This window comes from Pinus tabuliformis, chromosome 7 (genome assembly GCF_031772625.1).
Source record: "Pinus tabuliformis cultivar Carrire ecotype Pingquan chromosome 7, CPIR1, whole genome shotgun sequence".
Classification (NCBI taxonomy): Eukaryota; Viridiplantae; Streptophyta; class Pinopsida; order Pinales; family Pinaceae; genus Pinus; species Pinus tabuliformis.
Window position 1 is genome coordinate 1,464,398,948 of NC_142293.1, and position 19,711 is coordinate 1,464,418,658.

At 32.2% G+C, this 19,711-nt stretch overlaps 1 protein-coding gene across 1 annotated transcript; it reads right to left on the bottom strand.

Moving 5' to 3' along the window:
- Positions 1–17,291: 17,291 nt before the first annotated feature.
- LOC149253313 (uncharacterized) lies at positions 17,292–18,578 on the bottom strand. The gene has a single exon (XM_089454433.1). The coding sequence runs from the start codon at positions 18,576–18,578 to the stop codon at positions 17,292–17,294; it is 1,287 nt and encodes a 428-aa protein (XP_089310559.1).
- Positions 18,579–19,711: the final 1,133 nt, after the last annotated feature.

Genomic DNA, 19,711 nt, shown 5'->3' on the forward strand with positions numbered 1-19,711 from the left:
TTTAGAATGTAAAATGCAATGCTATTTGTCATTGTTTAAATTATATTTTGAAATGTTAAATAGAGTATATATAGGACAAAATAAATGTACTTATTTTTTGTCATGATATATATATGTGTGTGTGTGTTTAATGATATATAATATATACATAATTGACATTAAAATAGAGACATTTTATAACCCAAATTAAAATGGCTTTTTTATTATTAATGTATTTTTAAGTATATGTTAATATTAATTTGTATTAGCCCATGGGGTTTTGGATTGATGGTGAATGGGTGCATTGTTAAGGCACTCCTTGCGATAGGTCATTGGTTCAAATCCCTCGTGAGTACTTACCTACTAAAAATAGTATATTAATTCGTATTAAAATATTTTATTAATAATCCACATTGAATATTTTTTTTATATACAACATTAAAACATTTTATTTTAACAATTTTTTTTCTATATATGATATATATGAAGTTGATATCTATAGAAATTAGTTAACATATATCTTCAAATAGTTTATTTAAATCTTTTATTGATAATCCACATTGAATATTTTTTTTTATATACAAAATTAAAATATTTTAATTTAACAATTTTTTTTCTATATATCGATATATATGAAGTTGATATCTATAGAAATTAGTTAACATATATCTTCAAATAGTTTATTTAAATCTTTAGTTGAATTTTTTTTGAAAAGTATGAGATTTAGAAATCTTTTTTACACATTTTTTTTACTTCTAATAACTTTACAGCGTATTCATTTTTTTAGGTGACATTATTTTTTTTATTTAGAACATTATGTTTATGTTTTATTTTTATTTTTATTTTAAGGGGGATAGACGGACATACTTACAAATCCCCTCATAGTGGGTCGTAGAACCAACATAGATCCATCTTAACTTACTTACACATCCCCTCATATTGGGTTATAGAACCATCATAGATCCATCTTAACTACGGATGTAACATGATCCGAGAGGGATCAAATTTCTTCACCTGAAAAGTTCTTTAGAGTGCAAAATACAATGTGTTATTTTTCATTGTTTAAATTGTACTTTTGAATGATAAATAGATTATATATGAGACCAAATAAACATTTTAACCCAAAAGATTTAATTTTTTCATGATATCTACATAAAATTTTTTAAATAATATATAATATATACGTAATTTACATTGAAATATTTTACATTCAACGTCTTGTCAAGCAAATTAAAATGGTTTTTTATTATTAATATATTTTTAAGTATATCTCCGTATTAATTTTTATTAAAATCTTTTATTAATAATCCACCTTGAATATCTTTTTATATACAACATTAAAATGTTTATTTTAACAATCTTTTTCATATATATCAAATAGATATAGATATAAATTAGTTATCATAGATTTTCAAATAGTTTATTAAAATCTCTAGTTAAAATATTTTTGAAAAATATAAGATTTAAATATCTTACTTATACATTTTTTAATAAGACTACAATAAACTCAGCTATAAAACAACTTTCAAGACATTAACTTTTATAAATACTTTTAATAATTTAATTATTAGAAATATTCTGAAGAAACTTCATTAATAGTAATTATAGATTTTTTTTGGTTTTATGTTATTTGTATTATTTTTAAGGCGATTGTTCATTTTAGTGGTTTAAATGTGATGTATCGATGAACTCAGTGTCCTCGAAAAGAAATTATGCGCTAGATTTTTGCAAGTCCTCAATTTTTTTTTTCCTTTTATGGCATTAGACTTTTGCAAATTACGAAGATAAAATTTAAAATTCCAAAATATCCTCTCATCAGATATACTAAAACATCTAACAGTTAGATTCTCGATTCTCGCTAATAGTATGGCGCTAGATTTTTGCAAATTACAAACATAAAATTTAAAATTCCAAAATATTCTTCTCATCAGAAATCCTAAAACATCTAACAGTTAGATTCTAGATTTTCGCTAATACTTATCATAATTGAGAAAAATAATCATTATTCTCAGACTGTTTCATGCCGATGGCAGCAGGAATCCGAATCCGCTTCACGAGTCAGAACGGTACCGAGAAAGGGCTTTCTCTCATCCATTGATTCGGAATTTTCTTCAAAAGTAATAAAAGCGTTTTTCACGCATTTGGTTATGCAATGCACTGTTTGAACCTTATAATTCTCTTCAATGCAATCATTTCATCTCTGAAATTTAGTGCGACACGAGGGAAATCCCTCACCACATTTGAATACAAGAACGCAACGCCATCTTCAATCATGTCTAATGAATCATGACTACGAAGAAAATTTTTGAGGTATATTCCGTTCAGAATGATTAAGAAATAGAGTTGTCTTTTTTATTTTTATTTTTTTAGATTTTTTGGTGCTAGATTTTGACTTAAAAAAGTTGAACTTTAATTTTGATTTATGTTATTTAAATTGTTTTTTACTACATATATGGATTCGGCAGTTTGAAAAACCTTAGGGCATTTCGATTGTGCAAGAGTTACCTGTCAAACTTGTAATTTCAATAAATTCATACAAGATTTTAGAAAAATTACATTAAAAAAACCACTAAAAAAACTTCCAAAAAATTATAGTAAAACGACTTACTAGAAAATATGCCGAAAGCTTTTAAATGCTACATCATAGCCTTCTACCCTACACAATAGCCGTTTAAAGATCTTCAACTGGGTTGGTTGAATAGAATTTCATAAACTTAAACAATATTGTTCCATAGAATTTCATACAATCCAGTAATTTAATAAAACAAGTTTTCACTTCTTAGCTGGGGCATAATAATCTTTGAAAAAATATTTTATGGCTTTTTGGAAATTTTATTAGAAATTTATCAAAATAATTTTATTTATAAATATTTATAACCATAACAAAATAATCATTCTGCTAAAACAATTTAATATCAATTAAAAATAAATACAAAAAATACGAATATAAATACGAATATTGTTACTCTTATTGATCAATCGAAACCAAAAATTTTAATATCAGTTTTTTAAAAGAAAAAACAAAAGATACTATTATTTTCCAATCGAAACCAAACATGACGATTCTCCTAGTCGTGTTATGCGATGCCACGATGTTAATTTAACTCTTTTTCCAAAAATTTATCATGACTTTATATTTATTTAAAACTTTATATTATTATATTTTTATGTTGTAAAAATATTACGAGAAGAGTTTCAACGATTATCATGGTTTTATTTCGTTGATTTAAAAAATTAAAAGAGTTGATAGTGTGACAAATATTTTAAAAGTTAGATAAAATGTGTGTATGAGATTAACAATATCAGAGAAAAATAAATCATCTTCAACCCTCTTAATGTTTCAAAGGTGACAAAATAATTCATCCATGATGTTTTGGAAATTGAGCAATGCCTAGTATCACTATTTAACTTTCTACTTAATATAATCAAGACAAAAAATTTATTTTTTTATTTTTGAGATTAGGATTGATCATCTCATAATATTTTACTTTTCTTTTACCATCTAACTCTTTATCACTCACATCTCTTCTTAAATTTTGACAAAATAATATTTTTAATATTATCCTTATTATGTAAATGATATTCTCCTTATTCAATCTCTAGTATATAAATGATATTTTCCTTATTCAATCTCCATTTGAGACAAACATAAGAGGATTGTCTAGAGTTAGAAACAATTTTAGGAAACTTTTTAAATTCCATGTTGTTTAATTTCTTCTTATAGATAACCTACCTAATCATAGCCATGTTTTTAATAGGGAGAAGGATTTCTTTAATTAGTAGGATAGGATAGGGAGTATTTCCTTTAATCTTGAGATTGAAGTTTATAAATAACTTTTAAATCTTTTATATCTTCTTCCATCACTCTCTATAGATAACACTGCCCCAAACCGATCCATATAAAATAATAAGAGTGACAGAAGTCTTAAAGATGAGCTTATTTTTATCCCATATCTAAAGATATATTGATTACAGTTATTTTTAATGTAGCAGCCTCCTTCCACATCTACCCAAGAAACTCGCCAATTGGGGTAAACATGTGACGAGATGCCCCTATGATATGATTCGACATCCTAAGTCACTTTAAGAAAGTGGAATCGAGGGGAAAACACCATACAAACATTGAACATCAGCTTCATAACCCTGAGGAACCAATCCAACACTTGAGTCAGCTTGCCCTTGGGTCCCACTGAAATTTTGGACAACTTAAGCCTCACTTTCTCTCATGCTATAGGAATGAAAACATCCAAAAACCTACATCGTCTAAAGACTCATTTTTCCAGTTATGTTCGAGCGTCCACGGGATTTGAGCCACTTTTATAGGCCCAGAGCCCAGGTCACTGCCCAGGTTGGAATGATAACCTAATATCAGTAAAAGAATAGGGAGAAAATGATGAAAAAGTAATAAGTTAAAGAAGACCTTGAGCATATCGCTACTAGCCATGACAAGCATTTCGTCAAACAGATCATCAACATGTAACCAACATGTGTAAACAACATAATTAAGTGTAGGGATTTCATACTTATCTAAGAATCACTATGAACCCTTTTTCCCTCATGTCATTTACTCCATTATCATCTATTAGGTCATAGACACATTATCCATTCATTTACAAGTAAAAACATGATGAGAGCCATACATGGTTGTTGTCACAAAACACATGCATAACCAACATAATAGTAGCGAAAATACTCTTGAAAGTACAACCATATAGACCACATATAATCCATAAAAATGCTAATGGAAATACAAGGAGAAATAACCTTTCATTAATGATGCAAAATCCAATGGGATGGGACTTCCACGTTCCACCCAACTGTAGAATGGCTGAGAAAATTCTCTCTTCATCCCTTCACCCCTGTGCCATATTCCAAGCATGAATGTGGGATCTCATAGAACACATCAATCAAAACTCATTTAGGGCTTCCAGAGGCCATCCACCTCAACCCATCAAATATTGATTCCACCTCATGGTCGAACATCACAAAACCATCATCAGATTGGTCTCCATCAAAGCCTTCTAGAGCTTCCAAATTATTTGTCCAACCAAGGCTTCCAGGACTAGTAACTTAACCCACAGCTTATACAGAGCTTCTAGAGCGTTTGTCCAACAAGGGCTTCCAGGACTAGTAACTCAACCCACCAAAGGATTCCAAAGCATTTGTCCAACCAAGGCTTCCAGGACTAATAACTCAACCCAAGTTGTTACAGAGCCTCTAGAGCATTTTCCAAACTAGGGTTTCTAGGACTAGTAACTCAATCCAAGCTAAGAAAACATGAGAATAAACCAAAACAAACAATGACTAGTAACTCAACCCAAGCTAAGGAAACATGAAAACCAACCAAAACAAATGATGAAAATAAACCCACAATCGCCATGGCTATCCAAGAAATGGCAAGGCTTGGAAATCCACTGCCAATCCCATCCATCCTCCATGCCCATGACATATTGTAACGAGGAAAGCACATGCATGTGCCATGCATGCCAAAAATAGTGTAGAATTCATACATGCAACTTGGTACCTGCAAGAAAATCTTATGTAACTTACGATATTTAAAATTATAACCACATATATAGATACAAAAATTCTTCAACCAAAAAATAACCATAATTTCTACGGAGCTTTATAAATCCAACTCGAATCAATATTACACACATGCACATTTGCTAAACCAATAAATAAAAGGATACAATTCCTGCAACCACAACAAGGGAATCTAAAGGCTCACACCTCTACCCTCAAAGTAATGCCAAGATTCACCTCCTTCCTAGAAAGTCCATAATCCACTACAAATTCATATTTGCATCCAATGTCCAGCACTATAACCTGTGCCAGTTTTTCTCTCAGTGAACTTTTGCCGGGTCATTGTTTCAGGGTGCACTCCCAATGTGTATCTAATTCCATCTGGAAATGCTAATGACCAAAACAACTCCATCCCTGACATTCCCTTCTCTATTATGCAGTCCCTTGGGCAATCCAGCCACCCCTTCCATGCAGTCACTCACCTTCCAAGTTCCGATGGCACCCCCATCTCAGGCAATCCATCCCTTGGCAAGTCTTCCTTGCATTAGAAGATACAAAAACCAAGTCATATCCCTCCCTTAAAACAATCATATCGGTCATAACATGCTCATGGAAATAAATGGACACTATTAGGTACCAATGTCCCACAATGGCCCTACTCCTCAAGTTCTTTACCAACATACTAGTGCCTGTTCTAATTTCTTTTGTTGCTATGGCTAATTCTTGCAGTTGATTTCAACCACTCAACTCGACATGTTCATGCTTCCTGTACCAAGCACATAAATTCAATTAGATTTAAAAATAAATTGAGATAACTTCAAATCATACCTCATTGGTAACTCGTCAGCAAGGTACACTCTCAATCTTGTTTGCTTCCTTTGTATGTATTCTATATGCACTCCGGACCAGTTGTCGCACCCAAGAAACACCCACTTCCTTTTCCTCAACTGTGTGCACACATACATAGTGTACATCCCACGCATAAAACCACACATGACATACCACACCATCCAACACATGCACCTACACTTGACATACAACACATACACCTACACCTAATGTATAACACAACACAATACATACTCCTAAATCTGGTGTATGACACCACACAACACGTATACATACACAATGTAAATATGAAGACATACATCCACACACAACGTGCGAAGCGACAAAATGCATACACATACACTCGATATACAACACAACTCATACATCTATACCTGATGTACAACGCCACACAATACAAGTAACTACAACTGGCGTACAACACAAGAAAATACATGTACTACACAGAGTACAACACAATGAGTACACATATCACAACACCACAGCTACACAATGCACATACATAGTATCGCATGTACATAACACAACATGTACGACATGCACACAATACCACACGTACACCAGTACCATATGTACCACATGTGCACAGTACCACCTATACACTGCAACCACGTGCACAACGTGTACACATCGCCATAGGTACATTGAACCACCTATACAACGTGCACACAATACCACATACATGACATGTACACGGAACTGCATGTACACAACACCACATGCACAATATGTACACATCAATGCCTACACACAGCGCCACTTGTACAACATGTACACAACACCATATGCTCCCAGCACCACTTGTACAATCATGCACTCAACACCATATCTACATAGCACCACATGTACAACATGCACGCAACTCCATATGTACATATCACTGCATATCCAACATGTACATAGCATCATCTGTACACAACATTGCATATCCAACATCCGTAGAGCACCCTATGCACACAACACTACATATCCATCATGTGCACAGTACAATATCTATGCAACATCACATATCCAAAATTCACGCAACACTATCTATACCACCTTGTACATAATCATTGCATAAACAACATATACACACACTATATATGCACAACACCACATGCGCACAACATCACAGATGCAACATGACCAACATATACAACATATGCACAATAGTAATACCACACATCAAAAACCACACTATCTCCACCAAGAAACCTTGCTTCCAGTATCTGACCCATGGTTGTCCTAGCATGCTGCAGACCACATTGATTTCATTTTGTTTATGTATCCTTCAGTGTTACCTATCATAACATGAACATATGCATAATGAAAGCATACAATATCCATTCATATCCACATGATATTGACCTCATATATTTTCCATGACTACTCTTCTCAATTGATTCCTTGTAAGACCATGAACCTCTTCATGCCATTGTCCTGCATAATCATAATTCACTCGCAAGCATGATCCCTGACAACCCTGTCGGACAGTGACATAGATACATGGATACATAGATACATATACATAAATATTAGCATAAATAAGCATGATCATGTCATATAATGATATGCATATATATACATTAACATAAAATAATAATGACCCAGTCATTCAACGACATACATATCTGTATATATAAATATAAACATAAGCATTAAGCCACCATGATACATGATGACCGTGTCAGACATGGCATACAAACATACATACATGTATACATATATAAACATTAGCATCATCATGATCATAACATAATTACCAGATAACATAATGTTTAGGTTAAGAGAAGTTCCTTATTTGTGCACAACATGCAGAATATTGAGAACCACAGTTCCCAACTTATTCAAGGCATCTAACACCTTATATCCATTTAAATAACCTTTTTTGGTTACCTTTCTCATGTATGTACTGCCACCATCCATTTACCACAATGGACCTAGCGAGTCTAGCTGACTGTCATTGTCGTACCTTCCGCAACACTTACTCATGCACTAAGCTTCATCTGTGTCTTATATTACCTTTTAGGTACCACACATCTCTTCCTGAGCTCCATTGAGTATCTTCTTTCCCAACCAAGTCCCAAGACTCAAAACATAAAAGGAAAGACAAGAAAAAAAACTAGAAGAAGACCATGAAAATTAGTAACAATACGACTCCGCAAACAAAGTGGGATGGCCATACACTATAGATAAACAAAGCTGCTAATAAAGCACATCAAATCATGATACACCAAAAGCATAAGACTGACAACAAACACCATGAATCAATCCCCATGGTTCCCAGTAATTCCAAGGAAATCTCAACCTGATCCTTCTTCAAGATTGCATGGAAGACTCTTTTCCATGCAATATCCTGCATCATACTCTGATAAACACATAATTGTCAGTGCATAATCAAATATAACAATACACTAGTAACCTTACCTTGTTGTTCCAAGCACTTTTCTTGCAACTAAACACATCCATGACATCTCTCAAGGTACTCCAATTCCCTTGACAAATCCACCTGTAACTAGAGACTGGCTAATATACCTGTCAAGTACATGTTCATGACTATAGCACATATCCACATAATGTTAGACAAAAGAAAGGTTAAGAAGATTTCCTATATGCAATTCACTCATTTGTTTGGAATTAGGGTTTCCAAACATAGCCAAAGGAATTCTTGTCCAATTCCTTTATTTTACCGTTTTGTACCTTGTTGCAATCGAGGCTTACTATGTACTGCCACATCACCTAACTATTAGTTATATAAACATATCAACTATTACCTTCTCATACTAGTACCAAGCATGTTTCCTACAATTGTTTACACATGTCAACCACATGTTCCAAATATCAAGACAATCATATCTATCAATTTGAGATAAACCTTTACCAAGTCTAACAATCATGCCATAATCCATAGTCAACCCAACATAATGCTACAACTATCACCTACTACAATTGTTTCAACACGTATGTGTTAGTACAATCATCTTGAAACAAGATTATTTGAACACATACTCATATTATGCAATTCATCAAACATTCAACCAACTTGCAAACATACCATGTTAAATAACTCAACTAGATGACGTAATAGACACCAAACACTCCAACACCAAATATATGACATAGTCAAACAATCATGCACCAAATATACCACATAAGCAAACTCATACCTTAATGTATCTCAGGGGAGGTTATCTTGTGTGAACGATTAATCTAGTTACGATGATATAACTTCACAACATATCAACTCAAACATAAATAAGATCATTATATCCATAATAATCGCTATCTAACATGTTCACATCATAAGCTCATAAACATTTTTCATTCATGCATAACAGTCACATATGTACGATTAGTCTAGATTAGTACAACACAATGTCACAATAAGCTGACTCATACCTGAATGTCGTAATGATAACCATCTACATCTAGGTCAATCTAGGTTAACACAATAAATATAACATCAATATATTAATGTAATAACCCTAATCACCAAGTTACTAGCATATAACAAGTTAACATATAACATACTCATCAACAACTATAACCTAATTATCAAGCTAACTATCACAAAACATCAATAGCAATGCATACAACCACATGTTATCATCATTCTTAAGTATTTCAAACATGTGCTTATGACTATACTAATCAACTATCATTTATCATGTATGTAACCATAACATCAAAAGACATGTACATAAACCTAATGTACATAACCCTAATCCATATAACGATCCTCAACTTACCTACCTGCATTCCCAACATGCAAAACTGTATGATAATCTGCTCTTATCCCAAAGTCTAATGTTGCAACCTCATTATGAGGATCCGCATCTCCCACTCTATCTCAGCCAACACATTAGCATCAGAACAAAAAATAGAATCATGATGTCCTAAATTGCATACAATGACTTCACAAGGAATGTTTGATACATTTCATGCATAGCTATATCAAAGACCATGCATGCATAACAAATTCATATAGACATATAACACAGGAGCACGAAACAATATACACATCATTCTAGCTAGGATCCAATCATCAATGCATGAACATATCAAGTACACAAACCATGACCTCATGCATGACAACAACAACCACATCACGTGCACTTGAGAATATGTGAACACTGACGTGCATAACAAATGCATATACCACCATACACTCATGACGACGTACTCCATGACAACACCTTCAACCTTCAGATGGTGACATCACTACAACCATGATCAACACCATGAAAATGCAACAATCACATGAACTACAAGCACAAGAAACACACATGCAATCGACATGAATGCATAACCAACACACTGGCCATCTAGTCTGAGGGGTGAACCATGCTCTTATACCACTCTGTAACACCCTCCTACCACATCTACCCAAGAAACTCACCAACCAGGGTAAACATGCAACAAGAGGCCACTATGATATAATTTGACATCCTAAGTCATGTTAAGGAAGTGGAACTGACAAAAACACACCATACAGACATTCAACATTAGCTTTGGGACCCTCAAGAACTAATCCAACACTTCAGTCAACTTGCCCTTAGGTCCCACTGAAATTTTGGACAACTTAAGCCTTAGTCGCTCTCATGCTATAGGAATGACAATGTCCAGAAACCCAGAGTCACTCTCACGGGCTTTCCTATCAGTGTTCCAACACTCATTTGTCAGTTCTATGCCAACGTCCCCAGTATTTGAGCCACTTTTTTGGGCCTAGTGCTTAGGTAGCTACTGAGATTGGAATGGTAACTTAAGATCAGTAAAAGAGAATATAAACAATGACGAAAAATAAATAAGTTAAACAAGACCTTAACCAGACCCCTACTATCCATGACAAGAATTTCGTCAAACACATCATCGACATGTAACCTACAGATGTAAACAACATAATTAAGTGTAGGGATCTAATACTTATCTGAGAATCAGTATGAACCATTTTTTCCTCAAGTCATTTACTGCATTATCATCTATTAGATCATGCATACATTATCCATTCATTTACAAGTAAAAACTCGATGAGAGCCTGTTGATGTTGCTGGACCCACCAACATGTCAAGAGATCTCCCCGATAAGAAGTCCCAACTAGACCTCAAACCATTTGGAGTAGGAGTCCTAGAAGTGGGTAGTAAAGTGATGCCTTGACTGTGGTACCGAACAGAGGTAAGTGTGATAACTTTGTCGGAAGCAAGTGTGTGAACTTGCAGCGAGTCAAGTGAGATGCACGGGGGTTCTAACACATGTAGGGGGGAAAGGAAGTGTGTCCCTTAAAATCCGATAATAGTATGCAACCTAAAAGGAACACATGAGCAAAATGACATCACAAGCTAAAAAGAGGAATAGTCCACAAACCAAAGTGACGGGTTAAACAAACAACACATCTACACCAAGATTCATACAATTTCATATAAAATAGTTCATACACAAATGTGTAAGTTAAATAACATACATTTTTAAATCAACTAGAATAGTCCAATTACAATAACAACATATGCATGAAACCGTGTTGGCTCTGTTATATATTATTAAGTGAAATTTTCATCAATACATACACCATTGACAACCACTAGCCCCAATAGTGGAACATTACTGTCAAAACCGCCTGCTCCTCCAAAGAGATGTACTTTCTTTATGTTGTGGAGAAGCCAAGGCTCATCAAAATACTCTCCAAGCCTTCTCTAAGTAATTCCTAGTCAAAATCTTAGCTCCCAAAATCCTATACTATGAGTTATGAGGTTCTATATATAGAAAAAGGTGGGGTGACCATTGAGATTCCCCTTTGACTCTTCGACTACCCTCACGACTCTTCACTTTACATAGTGATTGTTCACATTCCACTAGTGACGCTTGGAATTTCACTTACAACATATTTACAATAATATAATTTCCACATATACCCATGCCTGACAAAATAGGGTTGAGTCAGCTTAACAAGACAAACAACATCACTCAGGTTCTTGGGAAAAGACCAACTCAGTAACCTCCTTGTGGTGGTCTTTGGTGATGAACTAATACCAAGCTTGGTACTGTGCTATTGTGTCCCTATACTATTTTGTGATTTCTTTATCGAAGCAGACTCTTGCCACCATAACTTTTGGGTATATGGTTTTGAATCCTCTGTCTATCTCATCCTGAAGCATGCACTACACTGTCCTAAGTGTGGCTAGATCACTGACGTACTTTCACACGTTCTTTGTGCTCAGTTGCAAGTCATCACTTGTGGCTTTGCGCATCAACTACTCTATGTACCTGTTGACCTCCAGCATGACTTGGTTTTTTCTCATGGCTTAAGTAAGGGTTCCGATTGAAGGAATCATGTGTGTCCTCACTACGACATCTAGACCCCTGAACAACCATGCATAGGAAGCCTCAATGCTGGTGATGAGTGGAGGGAGCTGCTCATAGTTCTAGATCAACATATGAATCTATGATTTGTCTAACTTTGCCTACAACTTCATAATCTTGTGCAAGTACAGTGGGGCCCCCTTGTACTTCATTGTTCATCCCGGTACATGCGAAATAGTAGCTTGGATGTCTTTGAGAGTTTGGGCTATCTAATTAATACATATACACATATACATAACATTCTCTCACATGTTTTAAATATATATATATTCTTAAATTTAAATTGTTAATGTAATATGTATTGCATTGATTATATATATTAATAGATAGAGAGATAAATAAGTTGGATAAAAGGAATTATTGTTAGCTTAAATAAATTATATACTTATCAATTAAATTTAAATATAAAATAAATGGTTGCAAATATGAATCATTGTTTTAATTTATATGATCAAATGGATCTCAATTTATAACTTAATATAAATTTAAAATTTAATTTATAAGTTTTTATATGTTTAGCAATTATGTTGTTAAATTTCATAATTACTAAAGTTATTTTAATGTAATATATGTATTATATTTTTTCCTAAAAACTTTTTGTAATTTTATCAATAAAAAACAAAATTGAAATATAATAAATTGAATTGAATGGATTTATTATTATTTTTTAAACCTTTTAAATTAGGTTCTTATTATATTTTATTATTATTACTTTTGATTTAATTATTTATTTTATAGAATCTACAACATCTCTCTTATATCAATTCCACATTTAAAAATTTATACTCATTTAGAAATATGACACAATCACACTGATATGTAAAGAATATCATAATAATAATAAATTATATACACATAGCCATAAATATATATTTAAATGACAACAAATATTAACCACATATTAAATATGTGAAAAATTTAAAGTGTTTATACAAATCAACATAAGTATAAACATTGTCAATAGAATTTATTAATAATTAGTAAAGATCTAGCTTAATTCCAACTTAATTCCAGTTTTCTCAAGCATCTTAAGGCATCAAATTTCTTAAGATGCAAACTTATTTTTGAGTGTTCAATTTGAAGAAAAGTTTCCAGTTTTGATAGATTTGATTCCTCTCAACCCATGTAAAATGGACTTATCCTTGAATACATATAATTACACAAGTGGAATTTTACATTGAGATGTTTTATAATTTAATTTTTTAATGTGATATGCATTGCATTGATGATAAAAATAAATAACTTAATATATATAGAACTTTTATATAATTAATAATTAAATTTAAATATAAAATTTTTAAATATATTGATTACAGATATGAATCATTATAAAAAAATTATTTATTTATAATTTTAGTGATAAAATGAATTACAATATAGCAATCTAAATTAAATTGAATAGTTTTTTTTTTATTAATAACTACATATTATGATTTGTTATTATTATTATTAATAACTACATATTATGATTTGTTATTATTATTTTAAATTATTGTTTCATTTTAGTGACACTACAACACCTTAACACCTTAGCTATAAACAACTTTCAAGACATTAATTTTTATAAATACTTTTAACAATTTAACTATTATAAATATTCTGAAGATTGATAATTATAGATGTTTCTTTGTTTTATTTTTTTGTATCATTTTTAGGGAGATTGTTCATTTCAGTGGTTTAAATGTGATGTATCAATGAACTCAGTGTCCTCATACAAAAATTATGGCACTAGATTTTTGCAAGTCCTCAGAGATAAAATTCAAAATTCCCGCTAATAGTATGGCACTAGATTCAAAATTCCCGCTAACAGTTAGATTCTAGATTCCCGCTAATAGTATGGCACTAGATTTTCGCAAATTACAAACATAAAATTTAAAACTCCAAAATATTCGTCTCATCAGAAATCCTAAAACATCTAACAATGAGATTCTAGATTTTCAATAATAGTTATCATAATTGAGAATAATAATCATTATTCTCAGACTGTTTCATGCCGACGGTAGCAGGAATCGGAATCGGAATCCATTGGTCAGAACGGTACCGAGAAAGGGCTTCCTCTCATCCATTGATTCGGAATTTTCTTAAAAAGTGGTAAAAAAAAATTAAATTAATATTTTTTAAATAATAATATATTTTTGAAATATAAATAAATTTTGACATTTTAAATTTTGAAATATGCAAATGCCTATTAGGATGGAATCTTGTTTGACACGATACTCATTTTGAAATTTCTATGGTGGGACTTGTCTCTCTTGTATCCATTCAAGAATTGTGAAAAACACAGATCACAACGTTTTAGGCATTCTGTTCTGTTTTTGTTCTGGTTTTTTTTGAGTTATTTTTAGTGTGATTTTTTGGAGTTTTCAGTGTTGGAATTCGGCGTTTAAATTTTAAGTGAAATCTTGATTTGTGTTATTCAAACTAGGTTTTTGAGTTTATATAGATTTAACACCTTGAAAAATCTCTAGGACACTTTTATTGTGCAAGGGTTACCTATCAAACTTGTGATTTTAATGAATTCTTACCAAATTTTAGAAAAATTAGATTAGAAAAATCCGCGAAAAAAATCTTCTAAAAAATTAGATTAAATATAAATCACTTTTTTTCAGCTCAATGAAATTTTATGACAATTTCAAATCAAGCATTCAAGTTTTTGATGATGACCGTTGAGCTGTTGACAATAGCCACCTAAAGATCTTCAATTAGCTTGGTTGCATAGAATTTCATAAACTTCAACAATATTGTTACATAGAATTTCATACAATCCAGTAATTTAATATACGTTTTAGCTGGTGCATAATAATCTTTGAAAAAATATTTTATGGTTTTTTTCGAAATTTTATTAGCAATTGATTAAAATAATTTTATTTATAAATATTTATAGAAATAACAAGAAAAAAATATCATTTTACGAGAAAATTAATATCAATAAAAAAAATCCAAAAAATACTAATATTGTTACTATTATATGTCAATCGAAACCAAAAATTTTAATATGATTTTTTTAAGGAAAAACAAAAGACACGAATATTGTTACTATTATTTGTCAATCGAAACCAAACATGACGATTCTCCTAGTCGTGTGATGCGATCCAGTGACATGTAAGATGGACTAACCTGCAAACTCTCAAATTCGCTAAATTTACAAAATTCACTAAATTTACAAAATCCCTTAAATTTACAGTGTATATTTACATAATTATATTAATAAATATTATTGATATACTTAGTAAGAATTATTTTAATATATATTATATTATAAATTTAAAATCATTAAATTGAGATTTTTGTGATCTATAATATGTATAAAGAAAAATCACATATATTAAATGATTATATTGATATTGTTAGATTTAAGGTTTTTGTGATCGATTAATTTAGAGAGAAATTTTTTGGATTAATCACATCGTAAAGATTGGGTCCAAGTTTCAAATCAATTAATGTGTTCATCTTTAGTGCAAAGTGATAAATCAATCGATCTCAGAAAATAAATAGCATGGATGCATCACTGTCCAGTGTTAGCAGTTTAGAAATAGACGTGGGTGAAATAAAATCAATTGGTTAAAAATTCACCTGTTATGTAATAAATAATTATTTATTATTGAAATAGTGGCAACTTATTAATTAAATAATAATATAATCTAATAGAATAATATTGAAGGCAAGGTTCGACCTAGTCAATGGGACTTAGGAAGAAAACTAGCCGTTGAATAGTAATATTATGTAGAAAACTAGTCATTATAGTAAACAATTAATTATATAATAATAATATTAGGTAAAAACTTAGTGTGATGAATTAGATGTTAAGTGAAATATATTCAAAACTAATTTATAATATTCATAGTAAAAAACTATTGGTTATAATAAATAATTAATGTCTAACCTAATAAAACTAGGTAGAAACTGGTTGTTTTGTAAGGAATTAGATGTTGTGTAATAAATTAGTGGTGATAATATTACAATTAATTAATATATAAAATCACATAATAATATACAAGGATAATTTATAATATTAATATTCATTTCAGATAATAATATTCAAGAATGATTTATAATATGAGAAGTTAGAGACTAGTGGATATAAATAGGTCACTAATTTATTAATTCATATAGTAATATTAGGTAGTAATCAAATTTTAAAATATTATAACCTAAACTGACTATTTAAAATGATTAAAACCTATATTAGATCTAGATATATTTGATAACCTAAACTTTATCAAAACCATAAAGAGTGCTATAAGCAAGAGGAAAGTTCCCTCATTGAAAGGAGGAAAGCAAAGAGGGAAAAACCAAGAACAGGAGGAGAGAGAACACCTAAAGCTAAGACAGAAAAGGGGGAAGAGAAGGTGAAAGAGCTAAGCGGAGAGAGCTAGAATCTAGCTTCTACTTAATTTCCAGCCATCATCCCTATTAAGGTTTTTGGCATGCCTCTCAATATCAATCACTTCCCTGAGCTTCCTCTGGTGGAAATAACCAATTTTAGCGATGACCTTAGATTCTTCAATGCAGAAATGGTGCTTTGATTTCTCAACATGTTCTGCAAGGGTTGATGTGCGGGAGCGGTTGTGTCTGATGTAAGTCATGTTCTCACTGATCCTCTAATTAATAGATCTTCCAGTTTCTCCAATGTAGGGAATGCCACATGAGCAGGGAACGAGGTAGACCCCTTCTGAGTCCTTGGCGTCAATAGGGTCCTTAACTGATCTAAGAGATTTTTTAATGGTATTGAGAGGCTTGAAGGACAAAGAGACAGTAGTCTTTTTAAGGATATGAGTGATCCCATCAATAGTTCCTTGTATATACAGGAGATGAACCTTAGAGATAGGATCATAAAGGGCGGGTTGAAACCTGGGCTCTTTGCTAGCTCTGAGAAAGGCCTTAATGCTCTGGGATCTGCTACAGCCATTATTTTCAAAAACCTCAAGAAGATGGGATTTCTCCTGATCAAGGTGGTCGACATCGAAGATTCTTAGAGCACAGGTAGCGAGAATGCTAAGAACCCCGATTTTCTGAGAAAGGAAATGATGAGAATTGGCATGGAGGTATTCTTCCTTGTGAGTCTTCTTTCGAAAAACTTGGTGACAGACGGAACCATCCTCTCTCCTAGAAAGGAGGATGTCAAGAAAGAGAAGACAAACATTCTCCTCAACTTCTATGGTGAATTTAATGGAATCTGATTGAGAATTTAAGTGCTTGAGAAGCAAATCAAGTTTCTCTCGACCATGAGGCCAGATGACACAAGTTTCATCAACAAATATATTCCATTTTTCAAGACGGAATTTGGCAGTGGCAAGGGCGTTGGTCTCAAAATCTTCCATAAACAAGTTTTCAACAATGGGGGAGAGAGGGGAGCCCATCGCAACGTCACAGGTTTGTTCATAGAATTCACCTTGGAAACTAAAGAAAGTGGAGGTCAGGCAAATACCAATTAACTTTGTAGTGTCTTTATCAGTGACCTGATTAATGATATTAATGGCTTCTTGCATGGGGATTTTTGTGTATAGAGAGACGACATCAAATCTCACTAATAAATCACCAGGATCTAGCTTGATATCTTTCCACTCTTGAATAAAGGAGGTATAGTATTTCACAAAAGAATCAGTGCAACCAACGAGAGGTTTGAGCTTCAATGCAAGGAACTTGGCAAGAGGGTAGGTTGGACTACTTATGGTATTCATGATAGGTCTCAAGGGAGCACCAGATTTATGAATCTTTGGAAGGCCATAGATTCTGGGGGTAAGGGGGTTGCTGTCAATGAGTTTTCGAGACAGGTGATTAAGAGATGGATCTGCTTTGGTCGCAGAAGCAACCTCTTTAGAAATGGACTTAAGGGGATTTTTCTTAAGCTTGATGTAACACCCACTATTACAGAGATGATCCACCATTTTGTGGACATAATCAGATTTGTCAAAAAAGACAACAACTCCATGTTTGTCTGCCCTAAGTCTAATTCTAAATAGCTAACATTGGACAATGATGCATCCATGCTATTTATTCTCTTAGATCAATTGATTTCTCACCTTGTCCTTAGGATGAACCACATTAGTTGGTTCGAAACGTCGACCAAATCCTTACGATGTGATTAATTCGGAAGAATTCTCTCTAAATATATTAATATTGTTAAAAACAAAAATAAAAATAAAAAAATAATATTAATATTAATCTATTAATATTAATAATAATAATAGTATTGTTAATATATTATTACTATATTTATGTTAATAGGAATAAAAATAAGAATAAGAATATTAATATTAATATTAATACGAATATTGTTGAAATGTGGCAACAAGAATATTCCAATTTTAATTTGTCCTTAAATTAAAATTGTGAATTAAAATTCGAATTTAGTCTCACCAGTTGCTTGAAAAATAATTAATTAATTCATCTTGAGTTAATTAGTTGGAGAAATTCAAGTTAGAAGTCTTTTTGAAGTCATGCAACAGTTATCAGATTATGCCTTAATTAAGGAGATAAGTTTGAGTTATATTTGAGTTTTAATTAGCTAGCTTAGTTTACTAAGTTAAGTCCAGTTAAATTAGTTCCAAATTGTTTGAGGAACTAATTGTGAGTTATTAGTCAGTTGATGCATGCACGCACTCAACCAATGTACTCCAGATAACTAAAGATTCCCTCATCAATAACTCATACATGTCTATTCTGAGAAAGACCCAGTTGAACTAAATGTCAAGGACAGTGTACTATCAGTTGCATGTGTTTTTCTATAAGGAAAATTGATGCATGTAGAAGGAATTCATTCCTTGAGGATTCCACAGTTCTGACAGTGTGATAGAGTAGTGTGTGGGATCAGTGTTACACTTGGTAACAGGAGGATCACTCAGGAGAAACTGTGCAAGGAAATAGGAGCTTGGAGGACAGAGTGGGAGACTTATGAGAAGTCTATTTTTCCTGTGAGCATCTGTGAGGATTTTACTGAGAGCTAGCTAGCTGTGAGAGCTAAGGCTTGGTGTAATTTTGAGATATTTCCAACTTGTATGATAATACAAATAGTGGGGAT